The sequence below is a fragment of the Platalea leucorodia genome (genome assembly GCF_965183815.1).
Source record: "Platalea leucorodia genome assembly, chromosome: 7".
Lineage (NCBI taxonomy): Eukaryota > Metazoa > Chordata > Aves > Pelecaniformes > Threskiornithidae > Platalea > Platalea leucorodia.
In genome coordinates, this window is record NC_138829.1 from 71,534,476 (window position 1) to 71,551,524 (window position 17,049).

General features: G+C 56.3%; 1 protein-coding gene across 2 annotated transcripts in view; it reads left to right on the top strand.

Annotated features, from left to right (window-relative positions):
* The first annotated feature begins 3,620 nt into the window (after positions 1-3,620).
* The window catches only part of KDM2A (lysine demethylase 2A), a 51,529-nt gene continuing 38,100 nt past the window's right edge, over positions 3,621-17,049 (top strand). For both annotated transcript variants that reach the window (XM_082316937.1, XM_082316938.1), the window contains exons 1-3: positions 3,621-3,691; positions 4,120-4,147; positions 5,693-5,797. In XM_082316937.1, the coding sequence (XP_082173063.1) occupies positions 3,672-3,691; positions 4,120-4,147; positions 5,693-5,797 (153 nt within the window). In that variant the 5' untranslated portion in view covers positions 3,621-3,671. The remainder of the gene's footprint in view (positions 3,692-4,119; positions 4,148-5,692; positions 5,798-17,049) is intronic.

Here is a 17,049-nt window from a genome sequence, read left to right on the forward strand (position 1 = left end):
GCTGCACGTATATAGGTGTGCGTGTGCGCTGTGTCTATAGGTGTGGGTGCTGCACGTATATAGGTGTGCGTGTGCGCTGTGTCTATAGGTGTGCGTGCTGCACGTATATAGGTGTGCGTGTGCGCTGTGTCTATAGGTGAGTGTGCTGCACGTATATAGGTGTGCGTGTGCGCTGTGTCTCTAGGTGTGCGTGCTGCACGTATATAGGTGTGCGTGCGCTGTGTCTCTAGGTGTGCGTGCTGCACGTATATAGGTGTGCGTGTGTGCTGTGTGTCTATAGGTGTGTGTGCTGCACGTATATAGGTGTGCGTGTGCTGTGTGTCTCTAGGTGTGCGTGCTGCACGTATATAGGTGTGCGTGCGCTGTGTCTCTAGGTGTGCGTGCTGCACGTATATAGGTGTGCGTGTGCGCTGTGTCTATAGGTGTGCGTGCTGCACGTATATAGGTGTGCGTGCGCTGTGTCTCTAGGTGTGCGTGCTGCACGTATATAGGTGTGCGTGTGCGCTGTGTCTCTAGGTGTGCGTGCTGCACGTATATAGGTGTGCGTGTGCGCTGTGTCTATAGGTGTGCGTGCTGCACGTATATAGGTGTGCGTGTGCGCTGTGTCTCTAGGTGTGCGTGCTGCACGTATATAGGTGTGCGTGTGCGCTGTGTCTCTAGGTGTGCGTGCTGCACGTATATAGGTGTGCGTGCGCTGTGTCTCTAGGTGTGCGTGCTGCACGTATATAGGTGTGCGTGTGCGCTGTGTCTCTAGGTGTGCGTGCTGCACGTATATAGGTGTGCGTGTGCGCTGTGTCTATAGGTGTGGGTGCTGCACGTATATAGGTGTGCGTGTGCGCTGTGTCTATAGGTGAGTGTGCTGCACGTATATAGGTGTGCGTGTGCGCTGTGTCTCTAGGTGTGCGTGCTGCACGTATATAGGTGTGCGTGTGCTGTGTGTCTCTAGGTGTGCGTGCTGCACGTATATAGGTGTGCGTGCGCTGTGTCTCTAGGTGTGCGTGCTGCACGTATATAGGTGTGCGTGTGCTGTGTGTCTCTAGGTGTGCGTGCTGCACGTATATAGGTGTGCGTGCGCTGTGTCTCTAGGTGTGCGTGCTGCACGTATATAGGTGTGCGTGTGCGCTGTGTCTATAGGTGTGCGTGCTGCACGTATATAGGTGTGCGTGCGCTGTGTCTCTAGGTGTGCGTGCTGCACGTATATAGGTGTGCGTGTGCGCTGTGTCTCTAGGTGTGCGTGCTGCACGTATATAGGTGTGCGTGTGCGCTGTGTCTCTAGGTGTGCGTGCTGCACGTATATAGGTGTGCGTGTGCGCTGTGTCTATAGGTGTGCGTGCTGCACGTATATAGGTGTGCGTGTGCGCTGTGTCTCTAGGTGTGCGTGCTGCACGTATATAGGTGTGCGTGTGCGCTGTGTCTATAGGTGTGCGTGCTGCACGTATATAGGTGTGCGTGTGCGCTGTGTCTATAGGTGTGCGTGCTGCACATATATAGGTGTGCGTGTGCGCTGTGTCTCTAGGTGTGCGTGCTGCACGTATATAGGTGTGCGTGTGCGCTGTGTCTCTAGGTGTGCGTGCTGCACGTATATAGGTGTGCGTGTGCGCTGTGTCTATAGGTGTGTGTGCTGCACGTATATAGGTGTGCGTGTGCGCTGTGTCTCTAGGTGTGCGTGCTGCACGTATATAGGTGTGCGTGTGCGCTGTGTCTCTAGGTGTGCGTGCTGCACGTATATAGGTGTGCGTGTGCGCTGTGTCTCTAGGTGTGCGTGCTGCACGTATATAGGTGTGCGTGCGCTGTGTCTATAGGTGTGCGTGCTGCACGTATATAGGTGTGCGTGTGCGCTGTGTCTCTAGGTGTGCGTGCTGCACGTATATAGGTGTGCGTGCGCTGTGTCTCTAGGTGTGCGTGCTGCACGTATATAGGTGTGCGTGTGCGCTGTGTCTATAGGTGTGCGTGCTGCACGTATATAGGTGTGCGTGTGCGCTGTGTCTATAGGTGTGCGTGCTGCACGTATATAGGTGTGCGTGTGCGCTGTGTCTCTAGGTGTGCGTGCTGCACGTATATAGGTGTGCGTGTGCGCTGTGTCTCTAGGTGTGCGTGCTGCACGTATATAGGTGTGCGTGTGCGCTGTGTCTCTAGGTGTGCGTGCTGCACGTATATAGGTGTGCGTGTGCGCTGTGTCTCTAGGTGTGCGTGCTGCACGTATATAGGTGTGCGTGTGCGCTGTGTCTCTAGGTGTGCGTGCTGCACGTATATAGGTGTGCGTGTGCGCTGTGTCTCTAGGTGTGCGTGCTGCACGTATATAGGTGTGCGTGTGCGCTGTGTCTCTAGGTGTGCGTGCTGCACGTATATAGGTGTGCGTGTGCGCTGTGTCTATAGGTGTGCGTGCTGCACGTATATAGGTGTGCGTGTGCGCTGTGTCTCTAGGTGTGCGTGCTGCACGTATATAGGTGTGCGTGTGCGCTGTGTCTCTAGGTGTGCGTGCTGCACGTATATAGGTGTGCGTGTGCGCTGTGTCTCTAGGTGTGCGTGCTGCACGTATATAGGTGTGCGTGTGCGCTGTGTCTCTAGGTGTGCGTGCTGCACGTATATAGGTGTGCGTGCGCTGTGTCTCTAGGTGTGCGTGCTGCACGTATATAGGTGTGCGTGTGCGCTGTGTCTCTAGGTGTGCGTGCTGCACGTATATAGGTGTGCGTGTGCGCTGTGTCTATAGGTGTGCGTGCTGCACGTATATAGGTGTGCGTGTGCGCTGTGTCTATAGGTGTGCGTGCTGCACGTATATAGGTGTGCGTGTGCGCTGTGTCTCTAGGTGTGCGTGCTGCACGTATATAGGTGTGCGTGTGCGCTGTGTCTATAGGTGTGCGTGCTGCACGTATATAGGTGTGCGTGTGCGCTGTGTCTCTAGGTGTGCGTGCTGCACGTATATAGGTGTGCGTGTGCGCTGTGTCTCTAGGTGTGCGTGCTGCACGTATATAGGTGTGCGTGTGCGCTGTGTCTATAGGTGTGCGTGCTGCACGTATATAGGTGTGCGTGTGCGCTGTGTCTCTAGGTGTGCGTGCTGCACGTATATAGGTGTGCGTGCTGCCTGTCTATAGGTGTGCGTGCTGCACGTATATAGGTGTGCGTGCGCTGTGTCTCTAGGTGTGCGTGCTGCACGTATATAGGTGTGCGTGTGCGCTGTGTCTCTAGGTGTGCGTGCTGCACGTATATAGGTGTGCGTGCTGCCTGTCTATAGGTGTGCGTGGGCGTGTGCGTGCTGCACGTACACGGGTGTGCCTGCGCGCGCGCGGGCTGCGCACACGCACCTGTGTTTACCTGTCTGCACGCACACACACGCACGCGCACACGCCTGCCCCGACGCGGGCCCGCGCGCGCGGGTCCCGCCCACGCGCGGGGCCGCCCGGGCGACCGCAGGCAGGGACCGGTCCCGCCCCGCCGCTGCTCTGCGCATGCGCGGGGGCGTGGCCAACCGCGGGGGGCGTGTCCGCCGGGAGGGGGCGTGGCCAGCCGCCAGGCCGCGGTTGCGCGCTCCCTGCCGCTCGGGGCCGGGGGGGCGGCGCATGCGCGGCGCGGGCGGCGGGGGAGGCGGCGGGGGGGTCAGGGGAGGTTGCGGGCGGCGCAGGCGCAGTGCGGCGGCCGAGTCAGTGTGTATGTGAGACTCTGACGGGTTCAAAATGGCGGCGGCGGCTCCTGTGTGAGGAGGGGGGAAACCGCGTCCCGGCCGGGGGGGGGGGGCGGCGGGGCGGCGGCGGCGGGGAACGGCGCGGCGGGGGGCTGCGAGGCCGGCGGCGGCTCGGCACTCGGCGGCGGGGGGGGTGCGGCGGCGGCGGCGGTGGAGGAGGAGGAGGAGGGGGGACGCGGCGCCGGGCGGACGCGGCGCCGGGCCGGGGAGCGGGGCCCGCGGGAGCGGGCAGCGGCCCGGGGCGGCCGGCGGGGCTGTCAGCGCCCGCCCGCCGCGGTGGCCGCGCCGGGAGCGGTGGGACGCGGCGGGGGGGGACGGCGGGGCTGAGGGGGGCGCGGGGCGGCGCGGCCGGCGGGCCGGGCCCGGGCCCGGGGCGCGATCGCTGCCTGACCCGGGGGTTCCTCCTCCGTCTCTTCTGTTTCTCCCCGTCTCGGCGCTAGAAGAGGACAAAGGCGCAGGAGAGACCTGGTGAGCCACTGGCGGGGGCGGGCGGGGGGGGGGGGCCCGGTACCGACCCGCCGCCCCGGGCCGACCCCTAAGTTTCCGCGGGTCCCCGGTGAGGGGCCGGGCGGCGGGCGCCGGGTCGCGCCGCGGGCGGCGGGGCCGCTACCCTGGCCCGGGAGGGAGGGAGCGGGCGGGTCTCCCCTTCCTTGCGGCCCACCGGGAGGCCGGACCGGGAAGTTGGTGGGCAGGGGGCGGCGGGGCGGGCGGCTCCCGGGGCCGGAGGGTGCCGGCTGACAGCTCCCCGGGGACCGGCGTCCCGGGGCTTCAAACCCCCCCTTCCCTACCGCCGCCGACCGCTTTGTTCTGCCGGACCGCTCGGCCGTGCCGGGGCTGCCTCCCTCCCTCCCTCCCTCCCGTCCCGGCGGGGGAGAGGCCGCGGCGGCGGCGGGGCCGGCCCGGGCCGGGCCTCCACCGCGGGGGCGGGAGGGGAGCGGGGGCCGGCGGAGCCGCAGCGGGCCGGGGCTCTGCCCCGCCGTGGGGCAGCGGGTGTTGCGAGCGGGCCGGCTCGGCTGGTGTGTTACGCTCCGCTTGTCCGGGTGTTTATAACCAGAGTTTAGTTAAGTGTAGGGAAACTGCCCAGGCTGGCTTAGCTGGGCTGGGAAGCCCGGTGCTGAGCCGGACGGGCGGCGGGGATGGGGGAGATGCTGGCGGGGACTGGAAGGGCTCTGCTGTCAAACCGGGCTCGGAGGGTCGGGGAAGAGCAGGGTGAAACAAGTTGTCTCCACGCTATGGTAGCGGTTCTGTAACACTACACGGGGTGGCGGATTCCTTCCCCGAAGGTCTGGCATGGTTGCGGGGATTAAGAGCCGCAAGATACCTAGGCTTTGGTTTCATTCGGTTTCTTTAAAAAAACCAAAAGTTTAGGTGCCATCTGACGCCTTTGGGAGGTTTTCCCATGCTGTTGTGTGGTGTCACAAGGTGGCAGATTTTGAGATCTGAGCGCGTAGGTCTTATCGAGACAGGAGTTAGTCCCCTACCTGCACCCGTGCTGAAGCGCTGTGTGTAGGAGAGATCCCCTACGCCTTCCCTGTTCACGGGAGATGTTCTGTACCCGAGCAGCTTCTCCCGAGTGCCACGGTACAGGATATCCAGAGGACGGCAATCGCGTCGTTTGGAGGAGTTGGTTCTCTAATGCATGATCTTGTGCTCTGGGGAAACCAGGCTGCTCCCCGACTGCCGTCGAGCGTTTGACAGCAGCTTGCTTGTTTCGTGTCCCAGTGTGGGCCAACTGAGCTGCCACTTGTGCTGGTAGCGGTGCGGAGCGGAGGCCTTTTCCTGATCTGAGACCTGCAGCTCATGTCGTGTTACAGAACAGCTGGTAAAGTCATTTACCCTAGGTCATGCCTAAAGTTAGAATGGGAGCGTTAAAAGTTGAGGTGGGCTCATCCACTGTCTTCACTTAGCCCTGCACAGTGGTATGGAATCAGCCTCAAAATGAGCAAAGAAATGAGGGACGTAGGCGTCTCGTGTCTGTGTGCCCTGCTTCACTATTTCCCTCTGACTTCAAAGGAGGAAGAGGAGGAAGACAGCAGTCCTGGAGTGTCCTTCTCGCTCTCTTCAGAAGAGTCGGAGATGGAGCCTGAGGAAGAAAGGATCCGTTACAGCCAAAGACTGGTCAGTATTGGCCCTAAACAATCGTATTCTGTTCTTGCTTCTGTTGCAACTGAAGAAAGAAAAGGCTTTTACTGGCAACAGGTTTAAACAACCCAAAAAAGCGTTGTGGTGGATCGCTGCAGCCTGCCCAGAGGTATTATCTCAGCTGGCGGTGGGCGAGGTGGCTTCCTGGGTCCTGTTTGTGTCACAGAGTTTGCCCTAATGAAGGGCACTTGACTGCTGAACCCTGGAAGAGGGGAGGGTTGGAGGCTGAGGCTGGGTAAGATGCTTTGGGAAGCTGCTGGATAGAAACACGAAATGAGTGTCGGTATAGTTTCTGGCATGGCAGGTTTTCTCCATGTGATTGTAACAAGCAGAGAAGCCGAAATTCCGTGTGTTACCATTACATTGGCCTGGACTTTGAGTGCGCTGCGAAATCTGAGAAAACCAGCTTCAGCTTCAAGCGCAAATTTACTTGTGCCTGTGCACATGTGCACGTGTCTTCTCCTGGTGTTTTCTTTCGGAGGGAGCTGTTCCAAAAGTCGGGTCCTAGTTAGGCCCTGTCCGGAGCTCCGGCTTGTCTGATGTTCGCGCTGCTGTTCAGGGGACTGCGTGAAGCCGCTGGTCTGGGACTTGGGCCGTAACTGTGAGCGGTTTGGGGGCAGCTGCTCTGTGAGTCTGAGGTGATATTCCTGGAGATCCCAGGGAAGGAGGGAAGCTGCTGTGTCTCCTGCAGGTCGGTTTCCTGTTGTTTTGAGGTGGTTTTAAAACCCCGGGGAAGGGCGAGCATCAGCTCTGTGACAGCTGAAGCTGTGAGGTTCCTCTCTGAGTCGCGGCAGTACGTGTACCCTCACCTTCAAGGTGCCGTCTGTAAAGGTAAATCCTTATCCTTTAATACTCTGAAATTATTTGGTGTGAGGCAGCGTGGTACTCGGCATTAAGCTTTGCCCTCGAGAGTGAGCGGTTCTCTTTTATTGCTGCTGGGTGCCTGGCCATAGAAAGGGTGCTGGGGGGTTGTAGCCAGCACGCGCCTTGTAGGTGGCCTAGGGACGGAAACCCTCTTGTGAGGGTAGAAACGGTTATTCCAGAGCTGGTCCCGGTGGAAAGGAGGATACTGCATAGGCCGTGGCTTGTCCAAACGCCTGGCTTACTGAAGGTGTGCTCCTTTTCTGCTGCTGCTTGGCATCTGTTGCATGTTTACTTGTTGCAGAGAGGATTCTCCTACTAGATGATTTGGTGACGTGCATCTATACTTTTATAGTCAGGAGCCTCAGCCCGCTTCGGGAACCTGAAGTGAGTCTGATTTGAAGTGGTTTTTAATCTTTTCCTCTTTTTTGAGAAGGTGCTTAAACAAAAAACAAAAAAAACCCAAACCCTAAAACTGTAATACATCTGTGGGCCCTTCAAGATGGCTTGTTTTTCCCCAGTGCTTTGGTGGATGCTTTAATTTGGCGATGCTGCCAAAAGCAGCAGTCCCACCTCCTCCCTCGTCCTGACGCACTTCTTCCCACAACTGTGCGGCAGGCAGCTCAAGGTGCTGATTTGACTGGGAAGTGACCGTTCCTGCGGCCGGCAGTCGGGGTGGCAGGATAGCTTCTCTTGGAGGCAACGCCAGCTTCAGGTTTTGGTTAAACTGCGATCTTAGCTACGCTTTGACCAGCTGAAGTAACCCAAAATGGCTGGACAAAGACAAGGTAGATGAAGGGGACTGGCAGCCAGGAACTTACCAGTTTAAAAATCCTTATAATCTCACAAATAAAAATTGTCAGGAAGAGTCGCTGTCGTCGTGTAGGTGGCCTGGAGTCCAGCAGAATGTGCTAAGCTGGATAAATGGCTGCACACTGATGAGCTGCATGCTTAAGGGGCTTGGGAAGGCACATGGGCAGCAAGCGGAGGATGAGGCTCGCCTAGGCTTCTGTGGCCTCGTGCATGTTGTCTCTGGTGGCCGGCAGCCGAGAGGAGGAGGCATGACCCCTGTGTGGTAGGTGAGGCTCAGTTCATGCCTCCTGCTTTGCTTTTCCTGGAAACTTCCAGCTCGTTACGCTCTCTTGCTGTGTCAGTGACATTCTCTTGTTGAAGGACCTTTAAAGGATGATGATTTTTTTTGAGATGCATGCTTTGCAACGTGGGGAGCTGTTCTCTTAGCTAGCGTTTCTCGCCCTTGCAGAACAAGGTATCGCAGGTGAGTTATCCAGGAAGACAAAAGTGCCGAATGTGACTTATTTGAGTATCCTACTCCTACGTATGTCTTGGGACTTGGGTTTTACATGCCTATGTTAAAAGTTCTAGGTAGGGAAACAGGTCGTTGGTAGTACAGTGTTTTTCTGCTGCTGCAAGCTGTGTTTCTTGTGTGTGACTGGGGATCAATGTGGGTGTGATAGCAAAAGAATAAATATATTTAAAAAAAAAAATAAAATCCACGTGTGAGAGTAGTCCTACCAGCCAAACAACCTTGGCCAGAATAGTTTATAGTGGTGAAGGAGCTGAATTAATTGCATGGGCAAGTAGCATGGTTTGATGGTTCAACAAAAACCTCCTCTGTGCGTGTTTTCTGAATGGATTTGTCAGTATTGGTGAAAGGTCTGGCTTTTGAGGAGAAATTTACCTCTGCTTCAGATGTAGTCGCACTCCTACAAGAATTCTCTGCCAGTTCACACATCCCTGTGTAGTATGACACTTAGGTTAGGTGGGTTGCGCTGCTCTAACTGTGCTTGCTTCCTAGTTCAGGCTCTACATCCACGACTCCCAAGGTTATAAAGGCCTGGGTGAGTTGGTCTGGACACAGGGGTGTCATTGGGAGGATGTCTTGCGCCCATCCGAAACAATTAAACTCTGGAAGAAGCTGTGTCCCGGCGAGCTCTGGGAGGCTGAGACAGGTAGGGGGAAGGCAGACGATGCTGCGTGAGCGGGGAGAGCACGCACAGCAGCGGATTAAAGGCTGGCTGTGTTCCTCACCCAGGGATTCAGCTGGGCCTCCCTGCACCGTGAGCAGCAGAGGATGGAACTTGTCAGGCACTGTGGAATAGTCTTCTGCAAAGTCTGCATATATGTTTCTGCTCCTCAGCGCTACAGTGAGGCAGTACTTCGGGGACTGGTTTGAGGCGCTGGCTTTATAAGCTGTAGATGCATGTTCTTTGCAGGCCCTTAATCGAGGAGCTGAAATGCTCTATTGTGTCCTGCGGCCTGAGTGACAGTCCAGCCCTGGCACTAACAATGCGATGGTCCCTCTCCGAGACTGGGAAGTCTTCCACTGACTGTCGCTGGGTGGTCGCACCCAGGCCCACGTCGCACCAAGCTGTTCAGCTCCTCACGAGGAGGCCAAGGGCACGCTGGCACCTGGAGCTGGAGCCTGGACTTCTTAAAGGCAGGGGCGGCAACGTGAGCAGCTCTGGCTATGGACTAACAGCTCTGGAGAAAAATAAGTTCAGTTGGTCTGGCGCTGTGGTGCTCAGGTACTCTGCCTGATTCCGGCTGTCCAAACAGTTTCCTCACAGGGTACGTTGTCTGCCTTGCGCCGCCTCGGCACTCACCGGGATCTCCGTGGGGTGATCTGAGACTGAGGAGAAACCATTGCATGTATATAACTTACGTTTTTGGTAAGGTTAGATCTGTGTTAGGTCATCGAGCGTGAGGAGGGGCAGCAGGGAAGGCATCTCCTGGTGGTGCTCGGGAGCTGTTCAGCAAACTGGCCGGTACGTCTCTGGAAACTGCTGCCGGAGGGGCTGTTTGACCCAACGCGCTCTAAAAACGCGCTTGGCGTGCTCGAGGTGAGGCTCGAGGTGCCTGCCTTGCTGCCCGCACCGAGTGCGTGCGTCGTGCTCCGCTGAGGAGGGGTTTCTCTCTTACTCCGCTTTTCACCGCACACAAAACCACTTTACCCGTGAAGATCTGTGTGAATCTGTGGAGCTGCCGAAGGGTTCTTCAGTGGGAGGCAGGGCTGGTGTCTGCCTGTTCATCCACAGGGGAGTCATTGAGTATTCCTGGGTGCTGGAAGTGTTAGGAAATCTCGCCTTCTGTTTGCTGTGGGGCTAATTCTGCCAGGCCTTTGCTGTGAACTAAGACCAGCAGGACTCCATGAATTACGAGCTGGGATTAGCACACCACTGAGATGGTGCCGTACACTTTCAGTGGCAGCACTCAGGGTGGGGAGCGAAGGGCAGCAGCATTGGATCGCTTCGGAGTGGTTTGGGGGAGCAGAGCGGGAGGATGCCCTAAGGACGAATCCTGCCCGTCGTGGTCTCCCTGCTGCTGTCAAGTCAGCAGTCTGTAGCTCAGGGTGTGGTGCCAAGCTAGGATTGCCGGTGTGGCAGAGCTGGTTTAAGAGGTTCTCTCCCTCCCTCTGTTAGTGTCTCAGAGGCTGATGCTCCTGAGCTTCAGGGGATTGTGGATCATGCCCTAGATGAAAGTTGGCAGGGGGGCAGCACCTAATCCAAATTGTTGTCTGTGCTGGGCTAGCGAGCTAGCTGCCCCACCAGTAAACCTGACGAGACTGGAGAGGTGGCAATCTGAGATGGGGAGATGGGGTGGGGTAGGAACCTCTTAAACTGGCTCTTCTGCTGGAGAGAGCCTGCGGTGGAGCCGCACCCTGCCTCGGGGTGGCGGGCACTCCTGGGGCTCGGGCTCAGCTCCTGCTGAAGGTGTTGCGGTGCATGGGCCGCCCCGAGTGACCATCCCCAGCTGGGTGCAGCGGCACCCTTGTTTTGGTGGTTGGAGATTGTTGTGACACCCGTGAAGAGAAATGGGGCTGTGGAGGAGGAGACTCACCTGCTGGTGGGTGCTGTGGGTGCTGGAGCATATGGGAGATGAGGGGGGAGCCAGGGTGTAAAATGCTGTCTCTCCCATCGCTCGGGGCAGTCCGTGTCCTGCCTTAGAGTTGCCCTGCCCTCTGGTCAGATCCTTACGTGAAATTTGAGAGAAGGCCTCTGCCTGTTCCTACCAGCCAAAACCTGAGGCCTCTCCTGTAAACAGCAGTTAGCAAACCTGTCCTTACACGTTGGTGTCCACGCTATCCCCCGGGCGAGAGTTCACATGAGCTTTACAGTATGCGGAGTCATCAGCTGAGGGATGAAGCTTGGGGAGCGCGGAGGAAAAGGTTTCTCTTGCAGCCGCGTGTAGTGGGGTGTGGAGTGGCACCAGCACGCTCAGGTGTGCACTGCCCGTGCCTGAGGAATGGCAAGGCTGGCTCCGACGGGTGCCCAGAGTCATCGCCGCTCTCACCTTGTGGTTTCCAAGTTGTTCGTTATCAGTGGTACCAAACCCTTTCTGCAGGATGGGGTGATGTCAAATGCAGGACGCGACCCATGGGGCCAGGAAGGCCCAGGCACGTTAGCGTTGACGTGACGCTCGTGACAAAGGTCCAGCCCTTATCCTCACACCGCCGAGGGCCTCAAAGCTGTCGGAGGGAGGTCTGCGGGGAGCCGGCTGCGGGCTGGCCGGGCGCTGCTTACATCTGGTAAGACAGCAAAGAGGAGGACGCAGCTGCCTGCTCTCCCTGTGTTGGTGAAGCTGCTGCCCTTGCTCTATCTTGAATGGCTGACGCTATCCCAACAGCGGGATGCAAGGAGCGATGCCTTCCCGTCAGGTTCAGCTTGACTTCTTGTTTGTACTCCGTGTAATGCTGCTCGCTGCCAGGTCGTGATCCCTTGCGGTCGCTGGTGTTTGTCACCCCCAGATCTTGGCGTGCTTGACAGATGCCAGTCCTGCTGGATCCCGGCTTTCCCAGAGCTGGTCCCGTTGACCTGGGACTCGTACGAGTGAGCCTATCGGTGTAGTTCCCACCGGACGAGTCACATGCGCTGGGGTGAGAATCGGGGTGGGTTGTACATTTGATATTTGACACTGGCAATCCCTTACCCTGTCAAGCGATGTTCCCTCCTGTTGCCCGAAAGGGCTCCGAGTTTGCCTGCTCTGTGCCCTACGCGAAACCCTGTCTGGCCAAATGTCGCTGGTCTGCTGGACACACCTCAATTTCCTAGTCTAGACAGGACCTGTGCAAGTAAGGTAATTAATCTCGCTCACATGGCTCTGCTTCAAACTGAAGACACTACAAATGAGTCATTCCAAATGACCCAGGTGTAATAATTGAGCTCTAAATAATTTAGGGACTGTTCAGATTTGATCTGGGCAGCTCTTTGGTGGAAGCTAGCAGCAACTGAAGGCTATCCATGGAAAGCTTTAGAAATCCCCCTGAGCATTTAGATCCCGAAAGATGCAAGAGTGTGCTGGTCCCTTGGAGAACACATCCCTGAAACCAACTGGCTGATGCTCTGTGTCAGCAGAGAGGAACGCAGGAGGTAAATATCTCTGCTGGTTTCTTACTATTCTGAGCCCAGCTGTGCCTGGAGTGTGCCCTGAAGCTGCAGCGAGCCGCCAGACAGCGCAGGAGCGCTTGAAGTTACTCGTGAGTTACCCAACAATATTCGCAAGTTGCATTTATGTTTCCTGTTAATAAGCAGGAGTAGGTTTTCACAGGGTTATCCCAGCTGGAGGTGACACTAACAGGTCAGGAGAGTAGTCCCCGTGCCCCCAGTACCTTTTTATTGCTGGCTAATGATGTCAGGAGCCACCCAGACAGGGGTCTGCAGGTCACTGGCAGGGTTTTGGGGAGAAATGGCACATGTGGGAGAAGCGGTGGTATGGAGAAACAAGGTGGTGCGCTAACACCATCCTCTGAAAATGTATGAGGGAAAGCAATTACTTGTCTTCAGGGTGAGATGTCGGGTGCTGCTGATGACAGAAGAGTGTTGCTGATTCCAGAGGAGGAAACGATGGGTGAGCTCTGGGAAGCTGGATTTGCTGCCGGAGTTGACTTACTGATTCACAGACTTTCTTACACAATGCCTGACCTGCTTTTATTTGGGTTGAAGAGGTTAAAGACAAGTGGAAGAGGTAGAAGGCGAGGAGGAACGTGGCGTACCGCGCCGAATCACCGCGCGTTGTCGTGCAGCTGTGGCAGCGGACGGCGCATCGGCAGCGCGATCCCGTGGCAGGGGCTGGTTGGGGGCGGCTGCTGCACCGAAGCACGTGCCAGCGTGCTCAGAGGAGTCGTTGTAGCTGAGTGGGTCTGCCTCGCCGGGTGTCCTGCCCGTCCTCGGTGCTGGTGGAGAGGGAGATGAGAGCAGAGAAGGATCTTGCTTGGTGGCCTTGGGAAAAGCAAAGGAGCCAAGTGGAAGAGCAAACCCCGCGGTAGGATAACAGGGCCTGTAATTAGATATCAGGGATACTAAGCTGTTAAAAGCGCTGGGAGGCAAGAAGGGTGGGGAGCACGTATCTCAGAACTGGAAGTGTTGTCTCCAGTCGGTTTGGAGAACCTGGGGTCTCGGTTAAGTTTGATGTTCTCGGGGTGGGGGTCAGAGAGAACAAACCTGTGCAGAGCTGTCCTGCTGGGAGGGAGCAGGGAGCAGTGGATAAGCGCGTGCTCCTGTTTGGAAAATGGGATGCAACCTTTTCAGCTGAAGACAAGCCCTTTGTGACTGCACTTGTACAAACGCATCGCCAAAAAGCCTGTCAGTAAAATCTGAAACCAGCATCGCAGCTATCTTCTCTTTTGGATGGTCTCAAGCTAGTTGAGCTTTTGGACTGAACTCTTTGCTTGTGGTGGTCCAGGCTCGATTCCTTTTCTGGAGGGCTTAGGGTAGGGTGTCAGCCTCTTGGGGGCTGTAGGGAACTTTGGTGTTGTTCTTCCCTTTCCGCTGTTGTTCTTCCCTTTCCACAGTGGTCCGAACTCTCTGTGCTGCCCACCTTCAGGTACCTGCAGATCTCCCTTACTAATGACTTCTCATTCTTGAGGAGGATCCTCTTGAGGAGGCCAAGGAGTAGTGAGAGCGTGTTCCTACGGCTCCCTCTCTAACTCGCTGCCTCTCAGGTCCTGTCAGCGCTGCCAAGTAGCAGCTCTAGGAGCAAATGCTCCGTCACCTCCGTGTTGCATCTTGGGCAGTTAGGAAACGCTCTGTGCCACATGTCCGCACCCAGCTAGAGGTAGCCTGCATGCTAACAGTTGGACCTCACTGGCTAATTTTCACTTGTCCTTGCTCATCTGATGGGGAAATCGCAGGCTGCAGGATGGCGTAATGAGAATGAGCTGCTGTAGGTCGCTGATGCTAGAAGTCCTCTGCTCCTGCAGCCTGGAGGTTAGTCTGGAGAGACCAGAAGGGATGTGATGAACTCGAAGTTTTCTGTTTGCTGATCCTCCCTGTTTACCTCTTTTCCCAGCTCCTAGGAACGAGGTGAGGAAGGCGCGTAGCTGTCCGCAGGTGTTGCTTGCTGGCACTTGAGATGGTTGAGATAAACCTGGTGACAAAGCGTAGCCTGCGAATCCATGATGGGGGAGAGGAGATGGATCTGTTTGACAGGGTTTCTCTTTGTTCTGTTTCTGTGTGTCCGTGCTTGTGCATCTCTGTTGCTGTAGAAACAGTACCGGTAGTAAACAGCATGAGCTGGCTGTCCAGGGACTCTGAATCCCTGTGGAAGTCCCAGGAACTTGGACCGGGGGAGGTTTTGGGCTGGGATCTGGCCGGGATTGCAGGGTGGGAAGAAGAGAGAGGTGGGTTTGTGCTTGTGCAGTAGTCTGATGGGGAGGTGCACTCTCTGTAGCGCTTTCGCCCAGGGTGGCTGCCTGGAAGGGTGCAAATCTGGGCGGCATCCTTGCTGCCAGAATTGCTGAGGTGTGGTTCACAGCACCGCATGTGATGCGCTCGTGTGTGCGAGCGAGCTGTTCTGGGGGGAGACTGGCAGTTTTTACTGCTGTCAACTAGGAAAGTTTATATCAATGGTGAGTGGAGCAGTAAACTTTCCTCCCTACGGTACACTAAACTGGCTGCTTTTTGTCTTTCCCTGGATCTTACATATTTTAGCTATCACGCTGTACACAAACAAGAGTTTTAATAAAGCCACCCCCCACACCCCCTGCACCCTTTTATGTCAAGGAAGAGGCGCCGGGGTGTGATCGTCGTCTGTGGTTTTTGTTAGCGCTGGTCCTCAGGGTTAGGAACTGACTGCAGAACCGTGCTGTCACATCTTAGCCAGTCCTGACAGAATTTGGGAGAAGAGGTCGCTTGATGAAAGGCACCGGGGGAAGGATCAGGACGTTACTTGATAGAATTGTTATCTAGAGAAGCAGATTCTGACTACAGGCGAGATACGCGGAGGGGATGGGCCTTTTTGATGTTGCCTCTTACCTTGCCTAACTTTTCATGAGGCAGCGGTGAAAGTCTGCGGGGTGAGAGAGAAGAGAGGCGGTGCTGCAGAACTTGGAGAGACAGCAAAGCGAATGCTGGAGGAACAACCAGAAGGCGTAAGACCAGAAAAGCCTGTATTTTCTCTTTTAAAAGAAGAGGCTGACCTGTGCTGTTCAGTCCAAGAATGCCCTGCTTCCCCCCTTGCTCTCCCTTGTACCCCTGGCTCTCAGGAGCTGTAATCTTGGGATTGAGCTGAGGCAGCTGGAAGTGGAAAGGAGAGCGTGCGCTCCTTTAGGGTCAGACTGCCTCGGTCCCTCTGATTCACTGCGCGTAAATATTTCCACGCGTCACTGGCCTCCTGAGCCCCTTTGCCCCATTTGGAGTAAGGAAGGGGCAAATACCGGGCTTCTTGTAGAGCAAAGGGGGAGGGAGTCTGTGGCGATGGTGTAACAGTGCCGAGCAAGGAGGAAATCTCCTTCCTAGTAGATGGTTTCGCACACTGTCCTTGTTCTTTCCGATGGTCCTGGGTTGTTTTCTTTCTCCATAAGCATCCTAGGCCTTATAGCCTGCAATTCAGGCAGTCCGTTGCTGTGCTCTTTAAAGGACAGCATCAGCTTAGCAGGAATTGCAGTGCAGACCCCAAAGCTTCCTCTGCTTTTACTATCCAAGCACTCCTGTGGTCCAGCCTTGTTCAGTTTGTGCGACGGGACAGAACTGGCAACAGGTTTCTGCAGAGCTGGGTTGGGGCATTGGGAAATTTTGGAGGGTGAGCTCTTCCCCACTGCAAAATCCGAGTTAGTCCTCTGAGCTCCCACCGTGTTGTGGACGTGGTGCTCTGCCTGTCTCAGCAAGGAGCGAAGTGGCGTGGTGCTGACCTGCCAATGCCAGGTCAGCTGCGCCTCTGTCCCCGAACGCACGTGGCTCCGTCTGTCCCTTGTGCCGGCCCTGCTGGGCCTCTGCCTCGTGGCCTGTGTGGGCTCAGCAGCCTGGGGGTGAGCAGTCCACTCTTTCCCCAGTGGGAAAATGGGTTAAAGCCGTGTAGTTTTCAAGCCTGCCTTTTCAGAGAAGTTTGGTCTACTTTGTTCCATTTTGGGGATGCTCTGTTGCCTTCCTATACAGAGCAAAAGGAGTAGCAGAGCTGGTAATGCTCATCTGCCCGACTGCATCGCGCGTGTGCTGGGGACACCCTAGCAGGGGAAGGGCTCTACGCAGCAGCTTTTTTTTCCTTGGATTTCTTCTGGTTTGGAAGGGGTGGGAGGTAATTAAAGGGGTTTAGAGGCTTTGATGGTCCTTCATGAGCTTCCTCAAGCTCTCGTAGAATGCAGGCAGGGTTTATCTGGGTACCGGGGTGCTACGGCCGGTGGTGGGTATGGGCAGTCTGGGGGTTAGTGGTGCCGTAAAAGCTAGCTGGGACAGCGGCTGCGTGTGAAATACGCTGCGGGTGACCGGAGCGAGAAGCCATAGCCTTTCTTAGGAGTAGTGTTTCCTTATCGGGACCGTTGCCAGACTTGCCCATCTGTGATCTGATCTAGCACGTTCCTCTGTCTCGTGGTTTTGCCGCTGTGGCTGGTCAGTGCGTGGTTTAGTGGCAGCTGCTGGAGTTCTCCTTGGCCTGTTGGTGCTGTCTCCCCACCTGCCTCTTTCAGCCTTGCTCCAATTCCCCAATTACTCCTTGTGTACATCCAATTTCGTAACCCAAAAGTGCAAACCAAAGCGTTATTCCTGCTCGTTCTGAAACTCTGCCAGCCCTGCTCGTGATAGGAATCCCTCCTGGAGCTGTGAAGCCTGGAAGGGCTCCAATTTTGTGTAGATTCCTGTTCGCTCCTCAGCCTGGTGCTTCGAGCCTGTCTTTGTCCAGGAACATGCAACCTGGGATACACCAGGTCTGCTCTCCAGGTCTTGAGAGAGAGGCCGGAGATGACGAAGGGCATTTAACCTGGGTTTGTTCTTGGGTTTCTTTTGTGAAACCAGGCAGCAAAAGAGTTAGTGTAGTTTATCTTGTCCAGATAGTCATCATTGCTGGGCAGGGCATGCAGAGCTGCTAAGATTAGCCACCTGCTAGCTTGTCCTGGCATCGAGCTGGCCTCCAGGCTTGCT